Source organism: Pleuronectes platessa, chromosome 18 (genome assembly GCF_947347685.1).
Source record: "Pleuronectes platessa chromosome 18, fPlePla1.1, whole genome shotgun sequence".
NCBI classification, from domain to species: Eukaryota; Metazoa; Chordata; class Actinopteri; order Pleuronectiformes; family Pleuronectidae; genus Pleuronectes; species Pleuronectes platessa.
Genome location: NC_070643.1, coordinates 14,460,196 through 14,479,846, shown reverse-complemented (window position 1 = coordinate 14,479,846; position 19,651 = coordinate 14,460,196). Strand labels below are relative to the sequence as shown.

The 19,651-nt window shown below is 41.6% G+C and overlaps 1 protein-coding gene across 1 annotated transcript in view; it reads left to right on the top strand.

Annotated features, from left to right (window-relative positions):
* znf704 (zinc finger protein 704) overlaps positions 1–19,651 on the top strand; it is a 45,565-nt gene that overhangs the window by 2,950 nt on the left and 22,964 nt on the right. The window contains exon 2 of the mRNA XM_053446200.1: positions 3,302–3,489. Coding sequence (XP_053302175.1) covers positions 3,302–3,489 — 188 coding nt within the window. The remainder of the gene's footprint in view (positions 1–3,301; positions 3,490–19,651) is intronic.

Genomic DNA, 19,651 nt, shown 5'->3' with positions numbered 1-19,651 from the left:
GGGCCGGCCGTCCTCATTGGTCCACTGAGCCGCATCAGTGTGAAGCGCGGTGAGCACGGGGTCAAGTCTGAGTGCTGCTGGCCCTGCATTGATATGAGTAATTTTCTATGGCTTATCGGTCTGTCTCCACTATGTGTTATGTGTGTTTATAAAAATATAATCACAGTTTGACTAACTCAAAATTTGAATTCCCCTTGCTTATTGCATATGCATAAAAAAGTAATTTGCTTCTGCAGAATTACGTCCTTTATTATAACAAGAAGAGAAAAGGTTCCGGCTGAACGATTTAGGGGATAACATTAAGTTGTGATCCAGGATAGCTTTTACAATTTTAATCATAATTCCTGACATTAACCTCCAGGCCTGTTTGAATTACAAATGTTTGTAATTAGCATGATTCCAAATTTATCTTATTTTTCTTGACAATCAGACTGGATAAGATATTACTGTTGCTGCTTGTTGTTGATGTCTGTCAAAGTTTTTTTTAACTCAAAAATGTAAATGGCCTATTTTTTCTAAACATCTTGACCAATTGAGCTCAAATGAATTAAGATATAACATCAATACCAAACATGAGATATCTCAGTGTTCTTGAAATACGGCGACATGAGTTTCAGTCAGTTTGGGTAATTCAAGGAATTACTGTTATTTAGATATTTATTTACTCTCTCACAATTTGAAAGTGGCACTCAGTTTGCATTTTTTATTTTAAATCGAATCACATTTTATTCTGGAAAACGTAATGTTACCCTGTTTTGATGCAGTGTTTACAAATCGACTCATCCAGGACTGCAGTTTAAGCCCTTATTCCCTGCTGTATGTGTTTTCCTCCAGTTTATGTATCCGAGTGATTAAAAAAAGTTACCATCTTATTAGAGATTGCAGCTTGAGTCATGAATATCTCCACTCGTGAGCACATCCATTCGATTCTCCAATAAAATTCCACCCAGCTCCATTCGAGCTGAAAGGTGAAGTCTGTTGGGATTTTACGACATCGGGTTCATGGAATTCAATCTGTGGTCCGGGCCAGCTTTGCTTTATTGTGACCTTTGACCCATAAAGGTATGAGAATCTTTACGCTTGACAAACTACTGCCCAAAGCAAGTCGATTGTGTGTGTGTGTGTGTGTGTGTGTGTGTGTGTGTGTGTGTGTGTGTGTGTGTGTGTGTGTGTGTGTGTGTGTGTGTGTGTGTGTGTGTGTGTGTGTGTGTGTGTGTGTGTGTGTGTGTGTGTGTGTGTGTGTGTGTGTGTGTGTGTGTGTGTGTGAGAGGGGGGTATTAGACACTCTGGATATTTGTGCTGTTCATGAGTGCACGCACACACACATTTACACCAGCTTTGATGCATGCAACTCACATTTCACAACTGATTCGGTATGCTTCACAATTTCCTGGCTGCGTGAAATGCCATCATTCATAAGGCCGGTGAAAGGAAGGAATTGCCGTTGGTTTTATCAGAGGAGTACACACCTAATCTACCCGGAGCTGGTGCAATCCATCTTGTTATTTTACTCAAGTCTGTGTTTTTCACAGAGCGTTGTTCGCGCACCACCAGGCGTCTGTGCGACCGGCCTCTCTCATGAGCGATACTCGATACCAATTTCTTGTGTTTTTTACCTCATTAATCTAAGTGAATTGTTCTGTGTGTGTGTGTGTCTGTGTTTGAATGTCTGTGTGCACGTCTGTGTAAGTTATTGACTCTGGTGCCGTTGCCTTTTCCACAGTCAAGCCTAATCATGTTACAGAGCTTTGAGATAATGATCTATATCAAACACACACACACTCACTCAGTGAAACACCCACCAGCCTGCATGTCATACTTGTCGACGCTCCGGTGGCATGGGCAGCCGTGTGTGTCACTCTGCCTTGTGTTTTGGCTTTTCTCAGTGTGTTTCTAAAGAGCCTGATGGCTTTAGTTACCTACAGAGATGTGTGTGTGTGTGTGTTGGTGTATGCGTAGGTGCACACAGGTATTCATGTGTAACATCTTTTCTGTTGTGTAAGAGAAGAGGTGAAGTTCTTTTTTTTGACATTGCTACAAGTAGGCTTTCTCAGAGAATTTTTGTGGGAAACATTCTTTTCTTTTTTGTCAGTGAATAGTTTACGTTGTTTAGGGTGTGTGGTGCAGGAATATGTTGTCCTGGTCAATACAGTCTTGCTGTATAGAGAGTCTTTATTTGTGTGCGCTGTTGCGTGTGATTTTCAGGAGAGCAGAGACATCTGTGTTTTGTTGATCGATTGTGTCACTAGAGACGTTTATATGAACGATTCAAACATTTGAACTTGAGCTATTTTCCAACATGAAAATTTGGAAATTGGTGCAGACATTTTCCAAACTTTGCCTTCCACAAATGTGTGGAAATGATTTATTTATTATTATTTATCACCAAAACCAGTCAACTTGTCTGTTATTGCACAACTTTTTCATCCAGATATATTTGTATTCCCTTTGTTTCCAGTTTTGTGTCCGTTTGGGACTCTGCGGTGTTCTCACATGGGCTCACTCTGACATTTACCGGACATTTTACGAGGAGATGGGCCGGTGACCAATCGCAAGCGTTTCTGGCCTTTACAGTCAGTAACAGTTTCACCTCCTCTTCAGCCCAAGCAAAGAAATCCCTGCTCTTACTTTTCTCCATCGCTATTTCTCTTTCATTGTATTTTCTGCAATAAGAAACCAACTGCAGAGTACACAACATGGTTCTGTTTAGACTGGCATGTGCGTGACTAGTGAACAGGAATGGTCACGGGATATACACGCTTTTTAGGTTTGTTTGTATGAATGGATATTAATACTGACATGGTACTAAAATTCTCATTTGGATGGAGATCATGTTTGTTCTAAAACATCCGTCTAGCGTGGCCTCAGTTTATTGTATTTTTTAGAACTTCCATTAAGAAATTACAAAAGCACAAGTTATATTTATCAGCTTAAAAAACAACATTTCTACAGGAACTTTTTTTATAAGCATTGTGCATTTTTTAATCCATCGGCTTTAGAAACTGCGAGAGGCTTTTTTCTGAAACCATATTTGAACATTTACTCCTTCTTTTTTTAATTTAGACATAAAAATATTAAATTTGGGTGATCCGATTTGATGGCCGCAGCCCAGACTCGGACTTTCTAACTGATGCTGTGTTGAAAAACTTTTTCTGTTATTGTTTCCTGGAGCTTTCCTAGCACTATATTTTAATAAGCATTGTACTGCACAACTTTCCATCAGTGTTCATTATTATCGAGAACTCATGTATGTGTTCCTCTCACCAAGCATTTACTTATGTCTTATTGCATCTCTCTCCAGCAGAGCTCCAGCAATGGAGTTCCAGAGGGCCACAAGATGAACGGCGGCTCCCTCAGCCCAGAGGCGGTGGAGGAGCATCGGTTGGCTGACAGCAAGCGCGTTGGCCGGGACCCCGACACCCGATCAGTATCCCTGCTGGAGCAGAAACGCAAAGTGGTCTCGTCCAGCATCGATGTGCCTCACGCCAGGTAAGGCAGCGTATGCATGTGTGGTAAAGAGTCCCTGACTGTGTGAGGGATCAGCTCATGCTCAACAGCATTTGTGTTACATACAAAAACAAAAGCGACAGCTGTTCTTCCACAAAAAACGTCAAGCATATTTATGTGTTTCTTGGCTTTAAGGCAACAGTTATTGTCTGTTTTATCTTTGCTATGGAGCAGGAAACACATACAAGAGGGTAACTGATGCAATTTACTATATTAATTGACTCTCATGGCCTTGAGTCCTTGTTGCACCACTTCTACAAATTTGGAAACCACCAGAGGCAAGTCATTTAAACATAATTGCTCGAGAAAGCTATAGCAATAACATGGGATTCATCCAAAAGTGACATTTTGCAGCAATCCTTCAATATTCAGGACATGAATACACTATTACACCAGCTACACTTTGGCATGGGATTAAACATGTATTGATGGCAGATGATAAAATCAGTCTATGTGTAATGGAGTAAAAGTGGATTCCAGTCAAATTCCGTTGTATCCAGTCGGCAGCTTCAAAAATGGCTTCAAGGATGTGAGCCAACATAAAGTCACTCGTCTTTATGAGATGAAACATCAATGTCACTAACCTGCAATGAACTCTGCATGTATGAACTCAGGCCAAACTCCTCGAGGACAGGAATCAGTCTCTCACTGACAAAAGCCTGGGACACACATACTAACCCTAACCCATACTTACAGGCAGCTATATACGTATGAAAACAGACACACCCGCATGCACATAGACAAAAATACACACACACACGCACACACATACACACAGCGGTAATTATATACACACACAGAGACACACACATGTTTGTATTTCTATCTTAGTGAGGACACTCCTTGAGATATACTTTCCCTAGCCCCTTACTCTGAACATAACCATCCAAACTTACGTAACCTACCTAGACCTAATTCTAACTCTTACCCTAAAACCAAGTTAAAATGTCCTCAGTCTGTACCATCTATGCTTTAAATGGTCCTCAGAAATGTATAACTACAGGAACACCCACACACAGACAAATATTATTTTAAGAAAGTCAACATAATCACAAACTGACGCTCGTCTGCAACAGGTCAAATACACTGTAATAGGCAGCGGTGAAGAGCAGTTTAATAAAGAAACAACATTCGCTTACTTTCAAATGCGAACACTAATGGGTCTTAAAGCACGGCACTGTTATCGAACATCACTCCCCTTTACTGATGGATTAATCCAATCGATGGCAACTTGCTGAAAAGTACAGTAAAAGTCGCCCAATCGAGCAGCTTTATCACTGCATCCTGAGCCGTGCTGTAAACATAATAGTTATTGCTGATGAAATATAGATTAGTTTCTCTCTCGTCGTCCATTAAGAGGCAAAAACTCCCTTTAAATTGAATCTATCACATGGATTAGACAGAAGTTTTACTATCGCCTACTATAATTACCTCTTTGCATAGGGAATGCAATCATATTGATATTTATATGGTTATTGTCGAAAAGCTTATTGATTGTCTCACTGAACTTGCACAAGTTCAGCTTGTTGCCTCGGCTCAGGCACGACCACTTGTCTCAAATGCCTTTATAAATTAGAATTTACATTTCATTATTAAAAGCTTCACATGTTTCCAATTATTTGTATAACTACACAAAGTGTTTCATGATGTGTCTGTCGCCAAAATCCCAATACCAAGGTTCTATTTGTCTTCCCATAAGTAGAAAAACTAAAAATAGAAGTCTAAGTTATTATTTCTAAGACGCTACTGGTATTTTCCAGTTTGGTATTTAAAGTTTTATTGGTTGTTACTGCATGGGTGTAACTCTACCTCAGTAATTTGGTTGTCTACTGCCAGGTAAGTGAAGAAAACCCTTTGCACACCCTTTGTGTGTGTGTATGTTTTAGGTATTGTGCTCTGTGTAATGTCAGCAAATGTTACAGCATTTATTATAATTTTTTTATTAAAATTAGTATGTTTTTGCCAACAAATGTCCCTTCGTTGGAATCTATCCTTTGATTTAGGAGTTAATGTGCGTGGGTTACACCTAAACCATTAAGTATTAAGACGCCCATCGACTATAGAGATGCCACAATACTTTGGTTGGTGCCAAAATTCTCATGATACTTGTTTTTCTAGATGCCAGAGATGATTCCTACTGGACTGCTAATGGCAGCAGTATAAGCTGCCACTTGTTCTGATGTCAAGCTTGAAGAGAGATTGAATAAGACTGTAATCAATAACAGAAACACATGGGATCGCAGCAGCAAGTGCGGGTGGAGCAACAGGTTTTTATCCGCGACTAAAAACTTGCCAAGACTGGCGTATGGAGAAATGATGCTTGTGGAGCGGATCATCAGGGACAAATTCTAGATAACCAAAAGCCTTTATGAAAATAGTACCACAGAGCATTTTAAATAAAAGGAGGAAACTATACAATTCATCTAAGCACCTCAAACGCAAGCACCAGGATTCAAACCCTGGTCTTACACATGTCCTACTTTGAAATATCTTTATAGTCAGAGTCCATTCAGTCACCCCTTCTTTATGTCACATGAGTTTTGTCTATTGTGCGAAGTCAAGTGCTACGTCACACTCTCTGCAGAACCGGACTTCAGAAAAAAAAATCATGGAAAGTTCATTCTTGCCACAGTTCAGGAGCATGAAAGAAGCAAAGGCCTTTTTTTCAGATATCCCCACAGTGACCTCTTCAGCGCACAGCCCGATATTGCCTCAAGATTAAGATCCATGGCTCTTATCCTCTGCACACCTGTGACCGATTTTCAGCCCGGCTCCGGCACCAGAGAAGAAATGGTGTCAGCCCCCCCCCCCCCGCCCCGACCACATAGTAACGTTTATCTTTAATGGCGACAAGGGGGAGGGAAGGAGGGAGAAAGGATGGTGAAAAAGGGGACAGGGGAGTAACCTGGAGTGAAGGAAATGTAGAGAAGGGCAGGAGGGTAAAGGAGATGGAGAGCGAATTTGTAAGAGTGTAGATAACAGCTAAAGAGAGAGGAGGAAGAGAGAATGCCTGAGGATTCTTTTTTCAGATAACTCTCCAGAGAAGTCTGACCTTGAGGTGGTTAATTGCACTCTAGCAAAGTTCCCTCTCTGCAGGTGATTTGCCAGGAAAATTTCGGACTGTTTGATGGCTCTCCGGCTCCCTTGTAACCCAGATACAATAGGTTTCTCACCTCACCGGGAGACGCTGAAGTACCCCAATGCCTCTGCATCATTTGGAAAATAGAGGGAAAATGACAGTGTGACGTATAGATGTTGGACCTCGGGGGGTTTTGTGTGGCTACATATCAAGGGTCTGTCGGCCGCCCCACCTCCCATTACTTTATTGAGTAGCTTTTCTCATTGTATTTGTTTACAGCACATTTTCTACTCCCGCATGTCCTCAGATCTTGGGCCAAAAATCAATAGGTGTCATTCAATGATTGACCTATTTTCTGCATTGCCCCAACTCCCAAATGGTTCCCTTTTATGAAAAGTTTCTTAAATGTGCTGTCGCTAAAGATTTAGAGGCAGGAATTGCTAGCTGTGGCCGATTTTCCAGATTTGTTGATACCATACTTAAAGTCCTATTCGGTCTTTACTTAATGCTCAGACATCTCTACACACTGTCAGGCTGCTGGGTCCGCTCCTTCTTCCAAGGGCTTATGTTTTTTTTTCTATGCAGGAAACAGTCAATTGTAACAAGAGCTCGCGGGGGCAGACCAGTGGAAACGAATGGCTTGGCTTTTGACAAATAGTGTTCTGGAGACTAATTGCTAACAGGGGAAGTGAAGTATAATCTTAGTTGAAGGGGAAATCAGGAGAAAGCTCTGCTTATTATTGCAAAACCCCAAAACAACATGTCTGGGGGCTTCAAACCTTTTTCTCCTCTGACCGCCAACAGTTATCCCTCTCTTTGTAGTGTTAACCAAGTTTACTCACGTTTCAGAAAATAACAGGATCCACTGCTGGCCCTCATTGATGTTGTAAATTTAACTGATCTCAATTTATGTCTTTGTAAGATACAACTAGGAGGCTGGTGGAGTGAGTTGTTTATTTTGTGCATTTTTTTAATCAAAAGTAATGTCTTTGTTACATTGCTGAGCCAATCATGTGTTTCACACTGAGCCTGGAGCATCAGTCAACTCCGACAGGACTAAAGACTTCCCATCCTGAGAAGAAAAAAAAGAAGCCCAAAGGGATCGTTATTGTTGTTTGTCTTTTGATAAAGTGGCATGGCTCTGCAAAACAGCCTCTTTTTTCTCTGCTCGTGGCTTTATATCTTTATTTTCCGTCTTACCTTTTTGGAGCACTGTCACTGCTCGTACTCCTTTTGCACAACATGTTTATGTTTGTGGTGAAAGCGGGTGTTTGCGTTTCGAAACAAGAGAAAGGAGGGGAGGACTGAGTGTGTGCAGGAGAGCAATGTTAGTTCTCCAATGATTGAGTGACAGAGTGCGAGCGAGAAAGATATTCTGCCTTTGCCAAAGAAAACTGTTTCCCTGGTATAAATGCCAGTGGAGTTCAGAAACCATGTGATTACCATCTGAAAAGACAGACCTCATAATCTCTGTTGTCCTCTCGCTCTCCTTTCAGTTCAGTGCCTCGCTCTCCCAGTCTCCATGTACTCGATATCTGATTGAACACTTGAGGTTTCCCGCAACAATTTACTTGACCAACCAAGTGTGTTGAGTTAGGTATTCTGTTAAACTTCATCAGATAGGCCGAACTACACATAGTTAAAAATATCAAACAGCAATCTGCTTGTATTTATATAAAAGGTCATTGACCAACTGAGGGTTCTTGCTTTTGAGTTATGATAATAGCTCCCAAAATGTCAAACATCATAATATGGAAATAGAACATTAGGCTGCATTGTATGTGGGGAAGATTTATTTTGTATTAATGGTCCTTATAAAACGGCCATTTGTGGTATAGAGTGAAAAAAACAATAATGACCAGATACTGTGTAAATGTATTGAAATAATACTAAAAAAAGCTTCTCAGAGTGGTAGATAAACTCAGCAATATCATTTTAAAACTAACATACGATGTACATTTCTTAGAGTAGATTTCAGAAATACATTAAATAAACAATTAATTAGAATTGTAGCCAGCATGAGCTCATCAAAACCATTATTTTTGTTATGTTTCAGTCGCTGTGATATTTTTAGTCTTGGCTTTAAAAAAATCCTGTTGGGACCAACCCAAGGTCCCAAGTGCTGCTCACATGGGGGTTAAAAGCTCTGTGATTATATCTTGGTACCAGGTGCATTCATGTTTTCAAGGGATCAGCCAAATCTTAAAATCAATTCTGAGAGTATCAGCTAACCAGGGCAAATAGTAGATATGATCTAATCTGTGTCCGGATTACACATAAACTATCATGTGCACCTGTTGTAATATCAGATTGATTCTGTAACCTCCTACTTTCCATCTTTAGTGTCTCTGCGTAATATAACTTTGTTTAATGGGACAACATGAGTTACACTTCGGGAAAGAATAAAAGCACAGGAGATAAGACAAAAGCACCTTGTGGGCCTTAGGTCATTACTGAGATTTTCTAGCATGAGAGATTTTCAAGGATTTGTTTCAAGGAACAAATCTTATTAAACAACGGCCTACACGGATTACTAAATATCGTATCGGTGTTTATTGGATCGTTTTATCTCTCAAGCAAGAACCAATGAAAAGTGTCTTGTAGATATAGACTCACAGGATCACTGGAGTTTCTTTGTTCAAGGCTTGAAAACCACCTCAGTGGTTCCCTCAGCATTAGATTGCATATAGACTAATCAAAGGCAAAGCTCTCACTCTTGTCACTCTGTCAATACCAATGGCAGAGTAGCGACAGCCACATTGAGTTGGTCTCCACTCGCTCGTTGGACAGGTTTCTGGCTCCTGAGAACATTACCACCTGTTATGCCACGGGAGTGGAATTCTGATTTTAAATGTATATGCAAATTGGCTCTTTAATTAAGCGCGCTGAATATCAGTGAGTGTGAGTGGAGGAATAGCTAACCACGGACTAGTAGATTGGTAGCCTAATTCACTGTGATCTTTTGCCAAAGCACTGGGCCATGGCAAACATGTGAAGACAACGTGTGTGTTGTTGTGATCTCAGTCCAGGCTTTACAATCACTTGAACAGTGAAAGACTTCAGAGCTACTTGCTCAAGTAGCTTTAAATTCAATGACTTGCTAATTACAACAGCAGTTGTCAAGGGTTGTCAAGCTAACCCCTAACCCTTTGAAAGGAAATAATTACATTTTTACCATTGTTCACTATCTGCGGTTTGAATGAAAGTCCTATGCTCACTTTGATGCCATTAGTGAAAATAATGCATCATGTCTAACATCCATTTTGAAGCCATCAGCAAAGATCTATTTGCATTTATTGATGTCGTAAATAAACATAATAAAGTTTCTTCTGAGTTTGAACACCCTTTATGGCTGTCAAGGCAGCGACTAAATGTGCTGGCCTGATTCAATCGAAGGTGTCCTAGAAATAGTCACTAATATGCTAATTTGTCCAACATCGTAGTTATTTTATCTGCCAGGTAGAATTGTGTTCAATCATTTCCTGCCTACTATCCATAATACATAGTGCATGGCCTCAAATCCAGTGTTTATGTGACAGAAGGCTCTGTGGCTTCAGAATAATCCATAGTCCCCAGCTTTAATGGATTGATGGCCCAGAGTGCTGGAGAAGAGAGAAAGGCTCCAATTGATTCTATTGACAAATGTGCATTATGGTTATCTAAGGTATATATGAGGTGGTACTAATTGACAGATGTGTCAAGTGTCCAACCAGCAGCCCTAATGAGCAGGTAAACTGAGTGAACCTCATTCTCTGGGCAGTTCAGTATATGCTTAGTGCTTACTCTGTAAATGTCAGTTCCTAATTTGTACAAAAAATGCACAACAATAATACATTTTCAAATAAGTTGAAGTCCTCCAGGATCTCCTTATTTCCTGGATCATTAGCAGGGATGAGTGCTTGGTATATGTCTTTGGCCTTGAGGTCAAACAGCAGTCTTCCCAGTGGAATAGGCCACATTAAAAAGCATGTTAGGTTGGGGGTACTTTCATTGTTTTCTTCAACATTCCCTGGGTTATGCATTGTGAATTCCCCATGGTCAGACTATCAACATCAAGCACTTGTGTATGGTTCCAGGGTGTCTCGGTGAGGACATATGTCTCAAATGAGCTGAACTGTGGCACTTCATAATAACAATGTACCTACTACTGGAGCTTAAGAATTTGCTGAAGGTTTTTTGCCGCGCCAACAAAATTGTGGATTGGCACCCTGTGTGACTTATTCATCCCCCAAATGAAAATCATACTTCAGAGTCGCAATCTCGACAATGGAGGGGATTGTACAACGACCTGCTTACAGAGCAGGACGTCCAGGGAGCATTTCAAGTGTTGTAGGAGTGCTGTCTAGTGTGTTGCTGAAAAAAGTGGATACTTTGAAGGGGAAGGTGGCCCAATTTAAAGCAGGTACATTTATATCTTTTATAGGTGCAGTCTCACACTTCTATCTCGCACATTGAAAGCTAATGCTGTCAAGTCTTTTAACTTGTTATTTGATAAACCAGCAACATACTAACCATTTTGTTACGAGCAGGTAAAAAGCTGTTCTTTGTATTTGTTACCTAACAACACATTTTGTACCATTATTTTACTTTTCATTTTTTCTTATGACGAGGTGAACCTTTTTTCTTGCACAATAAATATTAAGAATAACAAAGAAAACAAAACTACATCTGAAAAATAATGAGTAAGAAAGGAACAGTCAAGGGATAACGAGTTCAATTATTGTGCACTCCCTCATATTAGCTGTATTAATAATACTGTACTGACCCAGGCAAAGTTTTGGTTTGGGGCAAAGCCATTGTGACACAACAGGGAGGCGACATGTTTCTCAAGTGTAACCTATTAAAAACAAACCCAGCCCCACAGAAGAACCCCCTCTCTGCATTATTTAGAATTATGACCATCTATTTTGACACTCCACTGACCTGTCTGTTTTCAATTATTGATATCAGTAACGCTGACACGCTTTATTAATTAAAAATTGAGATGTATTAATTAAGAGCACGGCACGGTGGTGTCATAATTGTAGCCGTGTTTAATTTGTGTGTCGATCATCAATTTGTATCGCAGTTTAGCAAAGTGGGTGCGGCATGATAGAGGGGTGACCAAAGTTATGGTGTTAGTGTACATGTGTTTGAATATGTGCCTGTGAGCTAGCCATCATATATCATATGTTATATACCACTCCAACTTACCACTTTCCAGATTGTCAGCGCCGTCTGCTGTTAAGACCAGATGTTATGACTTCCTTTCTTTGTTTGTGACATTTTGCATGAGAACATTATTTATTCTTTGCCAGGCCCATCCAACAACAAAACATATCTGCTGTTTTAAAATGTGGATTTTACTAAATGTTTGTTTAATCGATTGATATGCAGGAGATTAGCTAGGGAGTGAAATGAAGAACAGGTTTTATGTTCGTCAGTAACTTGCCTTAGTCTCATGCAGACCCGCTTTTTAAAAGGGAACAATATGATTCCTCCCACCGGACCGCCAGATGAGATGCTATCTTTTTGGACTTGGAATTAAATGTGGAAAAATGCAGTGAAGCACAGTGAATGCCAAACAGTATGGCTTTTTTACTGCTCTGTTCATCTGTTTATTACGGTTCCTTTACAATACCACAGTTTGACTCTCATGCAACCGTAGAGATGTTGGCACGCGTGCAGAATGGATAGATCTGTCAGCTGTGCCACATTACTCACAAGTGGCATCTCCCTTGAACACCCTCTGAGTCATATCAGTTCAGGACACAGGTGTTCTCTCCTTTCCTAACAAATGATGAGATTAATCTCACATCTTGCCACGTGTCCTGTAAGTCACCCAGGCAATGTCTTGTCACAATCTGTCGATACCATCAATAGTGTCTGTTCCAAGTGCAGTCGCAGGCGAGTCATCTACAGTGATAAGACACCAATTACCTACTAATTAGCAGTTAGAAAGGACAAGACATAAAACCATCCTGACAGTTAACTGACCTTGAATCCTCAAAGTGCCTTTCAATGTGATTAAAAGAACACATGTTGAAAGTCAACAAAAAACGTCTTCCGGATCCTAGCCAGGCTACAAAACGGTTTCAGGCTGTCTATTAAAGTATATCCCTGTTCATTTACAAAGACAGAAGCACTAATAATTAAAGTGCTGTAATAGATTTGTACACAAGACTGTGCCTTAATATGATTCAAACTGAATGAAGACCATGCCGCCTCTGGTAATTCCCAGATGTAGTATGGATCCACCTTCTGGACTAACAGATGTAAAGAAGATATTAACACCATGGGAGGAGCTGTAATGTACTCAGCCTGGTGGCATGTAATTCCACCTCTATATTAGCAGGTAGATAAGCACTTTCACATAAGCAAATGTACAAACGTTATGTTGAATTTCATCACAGACTGGCTTCATTTATAGCGGAATCATCTTTAATCAACTTCTATCAATCATCATCTGCAAATCATGTGCAGTATCTCTGCAGTTGGCCTCCTTTGAATCCGGCTCAACAGCATTGAATCCAAATACATAGTTAAATTAGCCAGACAAGTCAAAACCATCCCACAGATATCTTCTTCAACGAAGAGAAATACCTTATATTATATCAGGAGAGAGCGATAAAGTTAATTGAAAGTTATCCATTTCTTAGTCCAACATCTGACGTCCATCTGCTGGGGCCGATCTACGGAAATTGTTCCAGAATGCGACAACAGTAGAATATCATTTTACTTCATAATCCATTATGGGGCCTCCATGGTTTTGGGTGTCTCTAATAAGATTTTATACCTGCAAAAGGCAGCAGAGACTTCTGTGTTCATTTTTTCTGTATTTGTGCATGTCTTCTCAAAGCTTTCCAATATGGACGAAACAGAGCTGTACAACCAGAAATCTTACGGGTCGTGTAGCCAATAGTTAAAGGACCATTGGACACAAAATTTCTACAGCTGCGGAAATGTTTGAGGAGGGATTTTGCGAGTTGGTAGAAAAATCAATATGATGTCACTTTGGCTGAACACAGGGACAAACAGCCCAATTTGGCCTCTTTTTTTAAGAAGTACATCAAAACAACGTCGTCTAGTTGCCATGATTGTTGTTGTCCGAATCTCTCCAGTCTGAGCTTCCCCCTAGTGGATATATTGCCTAACCACTATGTAAACGTAAAGGATGCACAGAAGTATGTGGGTATTGACAGTCACATCGTTTGAAATGGATGCATCTCTTTTCGTTGATAAAGGAAGCGTAAATTAACAGGTGGACTTAATTTGTGGAGAAATACCTTTTATGTTTTAATCTTTTCCCTGCATTATCCTCTTCATCCCGCAACTATTAAGCCTCTCTTTTTTGCATTTGTCCAGTTTCCTGCATACTGTAATCAACTTTGCATTTATTCTCCTTTATTGTTGCATTGATCCCTTTGACCATTCCTCAAAAATCAACATTTAAAAGCCTCGGAATATAAAACCACCTCCTTTTGTTGTGCAAAAATCTGCAAACTTTAAATGTTGGGCCCCAGCTGCTTCACCCACGTTCCCGATCATAATTGGTCCTTGCCACACATCCACCCAACCTTTCAAATATGATAAAGCCTCAGTTGTTGTATCTTTTCTCTGTAGGGGTTCTCTGTAATGTGCTCTCTCTCTCTGGCTTTGACCAACACTCACTCTCTCTTTGTCTCTTGCTCTCTCTCGCTGCCGTTCTTTGTTCTTCAAAGACATTCGTCATTAGCTTCACTAGCTTCACCTGCAAGCTGGCAGGCAGTGGTATGGTTAGATTACGCGCACACACACACACACACAAATGCACACACACACAACCCCCTAAAGGTAAAGGTTTGTTTTTCACTGCTCTGTCTATCTTCAGGTGGTCCCTTGTCATTGCTCAGAACAGCTTGTGAGGGACTAAATGGTCATCAGCGGCACTTTTAGCTTTGGGGTTAATACAGTGAGTGGGTGTATCTGAGTGTTCACATCCAGAGTGCCGTTGGAATTCAGAAGACAGCTGGTGCAGTTGCACCCCCAACCCCCATTGAGAGATGTTGTTCAGACCATCTCCTGTTTTCCTCAACATACGCACTCCACCCCCACCATCATAAAGCGCTTGATATGAACAAGGCAGCAGTTTGGCCTCAAAAGTCCAGACTCATCACCTCCCGCCCTCCCTTCCTCCCTCCCGTCCCTCCCTGTAAACAATGGGATCCAGTGGCTGTGGTCACGTGACCCACCAGCATCTGCAGAGGAGGTTGTTATTGTTTTGATTTGGGTTCCACATGCTGAACTCTACTCCCGTGTGTATGTGTGTGTGCGTGTGCGTGTGTGTGTATGTATGTGCAATTGTTTTAGTGGTTTGCGGCGGGTGGGACTCCGATGTTCTGCCAAACTAGAGGGACGCCTGCAGAACTTGTGTGTGTGTGTTTGCATGTGTGCCTGAGTGTGTATTTGTATGTGTATGTGAATTGTGTTAGCTTTGGCAGCATTACCTCACTGCGAGCTGGAAATGGATGTGTTTACCAGGGGCTTCTCTCTCCCTCCCTCCCTCTCTCGCTCTCTGACTCTCTTAAAGATCCCTCTTATTTTCCTCTCCTGCAAACATTTGAGGCTCACAGCCTTGATGGAGGGAAACATAACAGCTCATTAGACCTACAACCACACTCACACACACTCGCACGCACAAAGCACTTTCTGGAGTTTAGGTCTGCAAACATTAAATGCACACACACACACACACACACACCATGTTACACAGCAATATAGCATGCATAATTCATGACCTCCCTTTAACATCTATGTAAACATGGGTGCTTCCCTCAGCTCCACTGTAGTAGGTCTTTGTGAGCGAGTTGAGTAAAATACTCCTTTACTCAACTACACACACACACGTTCATTCACGAAGAACTTCTCTTAAGGAACTAATGTTTGCATCCTCTACTCACTTGTGCCGTGTTGCATGTTAGACACAGTGCTATGTTGGATTAGTGGTAAACTGTGACTTTCTGGTGCAAGACAATAATTCTACTGAATGTTACCAAAACAAAGAACTAACTGTACCCCCCCCCCCTCTTTCTCCCTCTCCCCTTTCGTTCCTCTCCCTATTATCTGAGTTTCTCCCTTTTACAGTGCACTTTCCCCTCTAACTGTCCATCTCTCAGACTTTCTCTTTTTATTCCCTCTGTCTCTCTTTCATCGCACCCTTTTACCCGGATGGCGGGCTGACATTTCCATTGTTGCTCCTCTTTCTCCCCCTCTCTCCTCCTCCTGCCATCACCTCTCCTGACTCGCTCAATCTCAACTCCCCTTCTCCATCTCTGCTTTCCCGCTCATTTCCCCCTCCGTTCCCCCATATTTCTTCTGCCCTTGCACACTCTAGCCCTCCCTCTCTTCCTTTGTCTCCTCTCTGCACTGGCTGCCCTGTGCATGTGCGTGTGCGACTATGTTTTTCCTCTGACTGACAGAGAGAGATGTTAGCCCACTGCTGAGCTGTGTGCTGGCGTTGTAGAAAAGCCACAGTGGTTATGTTACTCCAGCATGTGAAATCTATAGCAACAACCACAGCGGTGCGAAGTTGTTTGTCTGAGTGTTCGCTGACTAACAACTGTGTCCTAATTTGACACCGAGGCTTTTACCGAATTGGAAATCTGCCTCTCCACTCCACTAATTTCACTACTATCTAATTGCTTCCAGTTGGCTGTTTGCACAAGGGAACTGTTATTTATATAAAAAAATAGCCGTAATTAATAATGTACACATTTGGTGTACTGAACATCCATACGGATTCGTTACCCACAAAAACACCCACACATGCACATTTCTAATTATGTATGCAAATGTGCCAATCATTTGCAGTTAACCCCCACAGGAAGGGTTAATGATTAATGATTGGTGCACAGTCACAGTCCCTGATTATGATATCACAGGCTGATGGACAGCAAAGAGCCATCCTTGACTCGCTTGAGTTTCATGTTGTTATGTTGATGTTTTGATTTTGTCACAGTTTGTTTTGTTTTTGTTTACCTTGGATGCAGGCAGCAAACGAAAAGCCCGCGGCACTGACCCTAACGCAGAGTGACAATCGGCACCTGGGAGGCTGAAAGTGTCCCATCACTTTGCTGCCTCATTTGTGGCTGCTCAGTGGAGACGTGCATGACATACTGACACACACACACACACACACACACACACACAGGTTGCGAGAGTGCAACTCAGGAGTCCAGACTTGAGGGTTTGACTTTGTGTAGTTTCCTGTTTTGTTGCTGTGTTCATTAATTGGAGACACATTTAGAAAATCCTTTTGTGGGTTTAAGATCACTCTGCACACCAAGGCGCATGCTATACTGTTGCACATGCTGATGTCCTCCATGAGAAGGAATAATCAATATTGCAACTATAATGTGATGCATTTGTATTTGTTTGAGTGGCTTATCGATTCCTACTATACCTGCTGTTTCTCTCAGCATCCAGTGCCTCTATTATTTTGTGTTTCAATATGTTTCATCACACGTTTGTGTGTGTGTATATATATTGTGTACGAGATGGTGTATTTTTTCTCTTTCTTTAGCAGCCCAACACTTTTATGAAAGAGGGGATTATTTCCACTGCAGATTCAGACTTCGACTAACAGTTTGCCCACCTACAATTAACAGCTAGAGTGAAATGCTTGACTTGGTTTCACTACCACATGCTGAAGTTGAAAATAATTCATGTTTGAAAAAAAACAAAAACACGAAAAGCCCTTGAGACCCAAAAAGGCTTTGTTTCTCTTTCCTCTTAGTTTCCCATTTGATATCGTAGCTCCTGCTAGGAAGTGTGTAGGCAGCCAAATCTGTACAAGACTTGCTTCATATGAGGCATTATATTGTTAGAGTCCTGACAAACAAAAGCTTAGACAGTTAAAAACAGTGACTGTATTTCTTATGTGTAATTAATTCAAACGCTTTTCTTATAATTCAAATTGTAAATACACCCACATCTGCATGTTTCATTCCATGACACTAGACTGAATGTTTAGTAGGGCTAGTATTACAGTGGTAGTAATTATTACAGCGGTTTCTTATGTTGTAATACGAAAGGATAATTAGAGAGCTTGATTTACTTTTAAAGTTCATATTAATGTAGAGGAATTGCTTTTAGATGGTTGTCATTATAAATACGAGCATTTGTCTCCTATGTCTGAATCTATGTGGGATAACGGAGCGGAGGATTCTTTGTGTGGACTTGTTGACATGGTTGAGAGGAAAGGGGCGGGCTCTGTGGGTGCTAATTTTTGTTATCATGGCTGTCTCTTCTATGCTTGGTGTCACATCCTCATACCACACAGCAGAAAATTAATCAGAAATGATTCTCGCCTGATGGAGAATCCCCCCCCCACCCCCCCCGTTAAAGAAAACATCAACAAAAACGTTCCCTTCCCCTCTCTGTCTGTCTTCCTCCCTCTCAAACACCATTTCCAAGACTCAACAGAAAGGTCATCCACACACGTTTGTGTATTATCGTATTGATTATTTGACGACTAATGGGATTTTTTTCTGTCCTTTACCGACAACTATTAAGTTGCTAATGGGCAAGACGGTGTTTTCTGCTTCTGGAGAGCGAGAGATACGGTGACAACAACATTTGAAGACTGTTGGTGTGAAGATGTCAACAAGGGCGAGAGTGGCAAAAAAAACACATGTCAGGTAGCGTTTCCTGGGTAAGTAAAGGTTAACAAGGCACAACTAGTGAGGAAACGGGGGAGCGAGGGAGGAAGACTCAGAGGGGGAGAGAATAAAGGGGGAGGGGTATGAGTAAAAGGCCTTTAGGTAAATGTTGAAGTGGCGGACACATCCTTTGTCCTGCCTGGAGGCTGTGTGAGGCGATTGGACCAGCTGATAGGCCTTTTATTATGCCCTCTATCAGCTCAATCTCCAGGGCATTTATGAGCACCTTCAGCAAACACACACACACACACACACACACACACACACACACACACACACACACACACACACACCCACACACACTCACATGCACACTGACATACACAGCCACCCCCTCCTTGGAGGTGTAATTGGGAAAGAGGCCCCCCTCCTCCAGTGTGCGTGTGTATCGCTCTCCGGGGAGCTGAGGGGCTGTAGGTGTATATGTGAGTGTGTGTCTGTCGGTGTCGGTGTGCCGTCATCTACTGTGGTTACAGCCACCGTAGGTATTTATAATCAAGCTCAGCGGTAATAAAAGGGTGCTTGTGTGTGTGTTTATGTCTGTGTTGTTTATGGCACTTATTGGCAGGTTGTGTATGTGTGTCTAGAGGGCAGGTGGGGAGAAAGGAATATTCGGGGGGTATCACGCTGCTCTTACGACCTCCATTATCACAACTGCACTCGCCACTAAACACTGTGACGAACCAACACACACTCTGGTGAGGTGAAAGGTAGCTGGGGGAGCAGGCTCTCCCGACCCTTGAAGGATGAACTGATAAAGGGGGAGGAGACCTTTGATTAGGGTCAGTGTCTCCAACTCAGGCCTGGTGGCGTTTTATGATCCTGCATTCAGTTAGAAGATTCATTCATAACATACAGGATCATTTTACCAGGAGAAAAGTCCATCACAACTGCTTAGAATGTAAAGTGTAACACCATAGACTCTACATAAAGCTGGACACCACTTCCACTTCCTCCGACTATCCAGAAATGGAGCCAAAGACACAATGCCATCTTGCCCCACAAACGCCATTTTGAACCAGAGTCTGCACATCAGATGGAACCATGGTATCGAGGTCCTGCATATATGCACGCTCGACCAATCGCGAGTCTGTCTCAGCTGTCAATCATGATGTTTCATACCTTGTTTATGTAGCATCAAATAACTGATTAAAACCAAACGTACCTGAAAAATGAGCACTTGAACACACATGAGTGTGATAAGAACTACTTGATATTTGGGTGGGATGTATTTGGACTTTCTGGTTGGGCCCATATCCCATCCATGTAGGAGGTGGGCTTTCACCTTTACTACAGCCAGTCATCATCGAGATGCTTGACCCATGTTTTCTCTTTAAGGAGTTTGACACAGAATGGATTGTAAAAAACAACACACTGTTTTTACAAA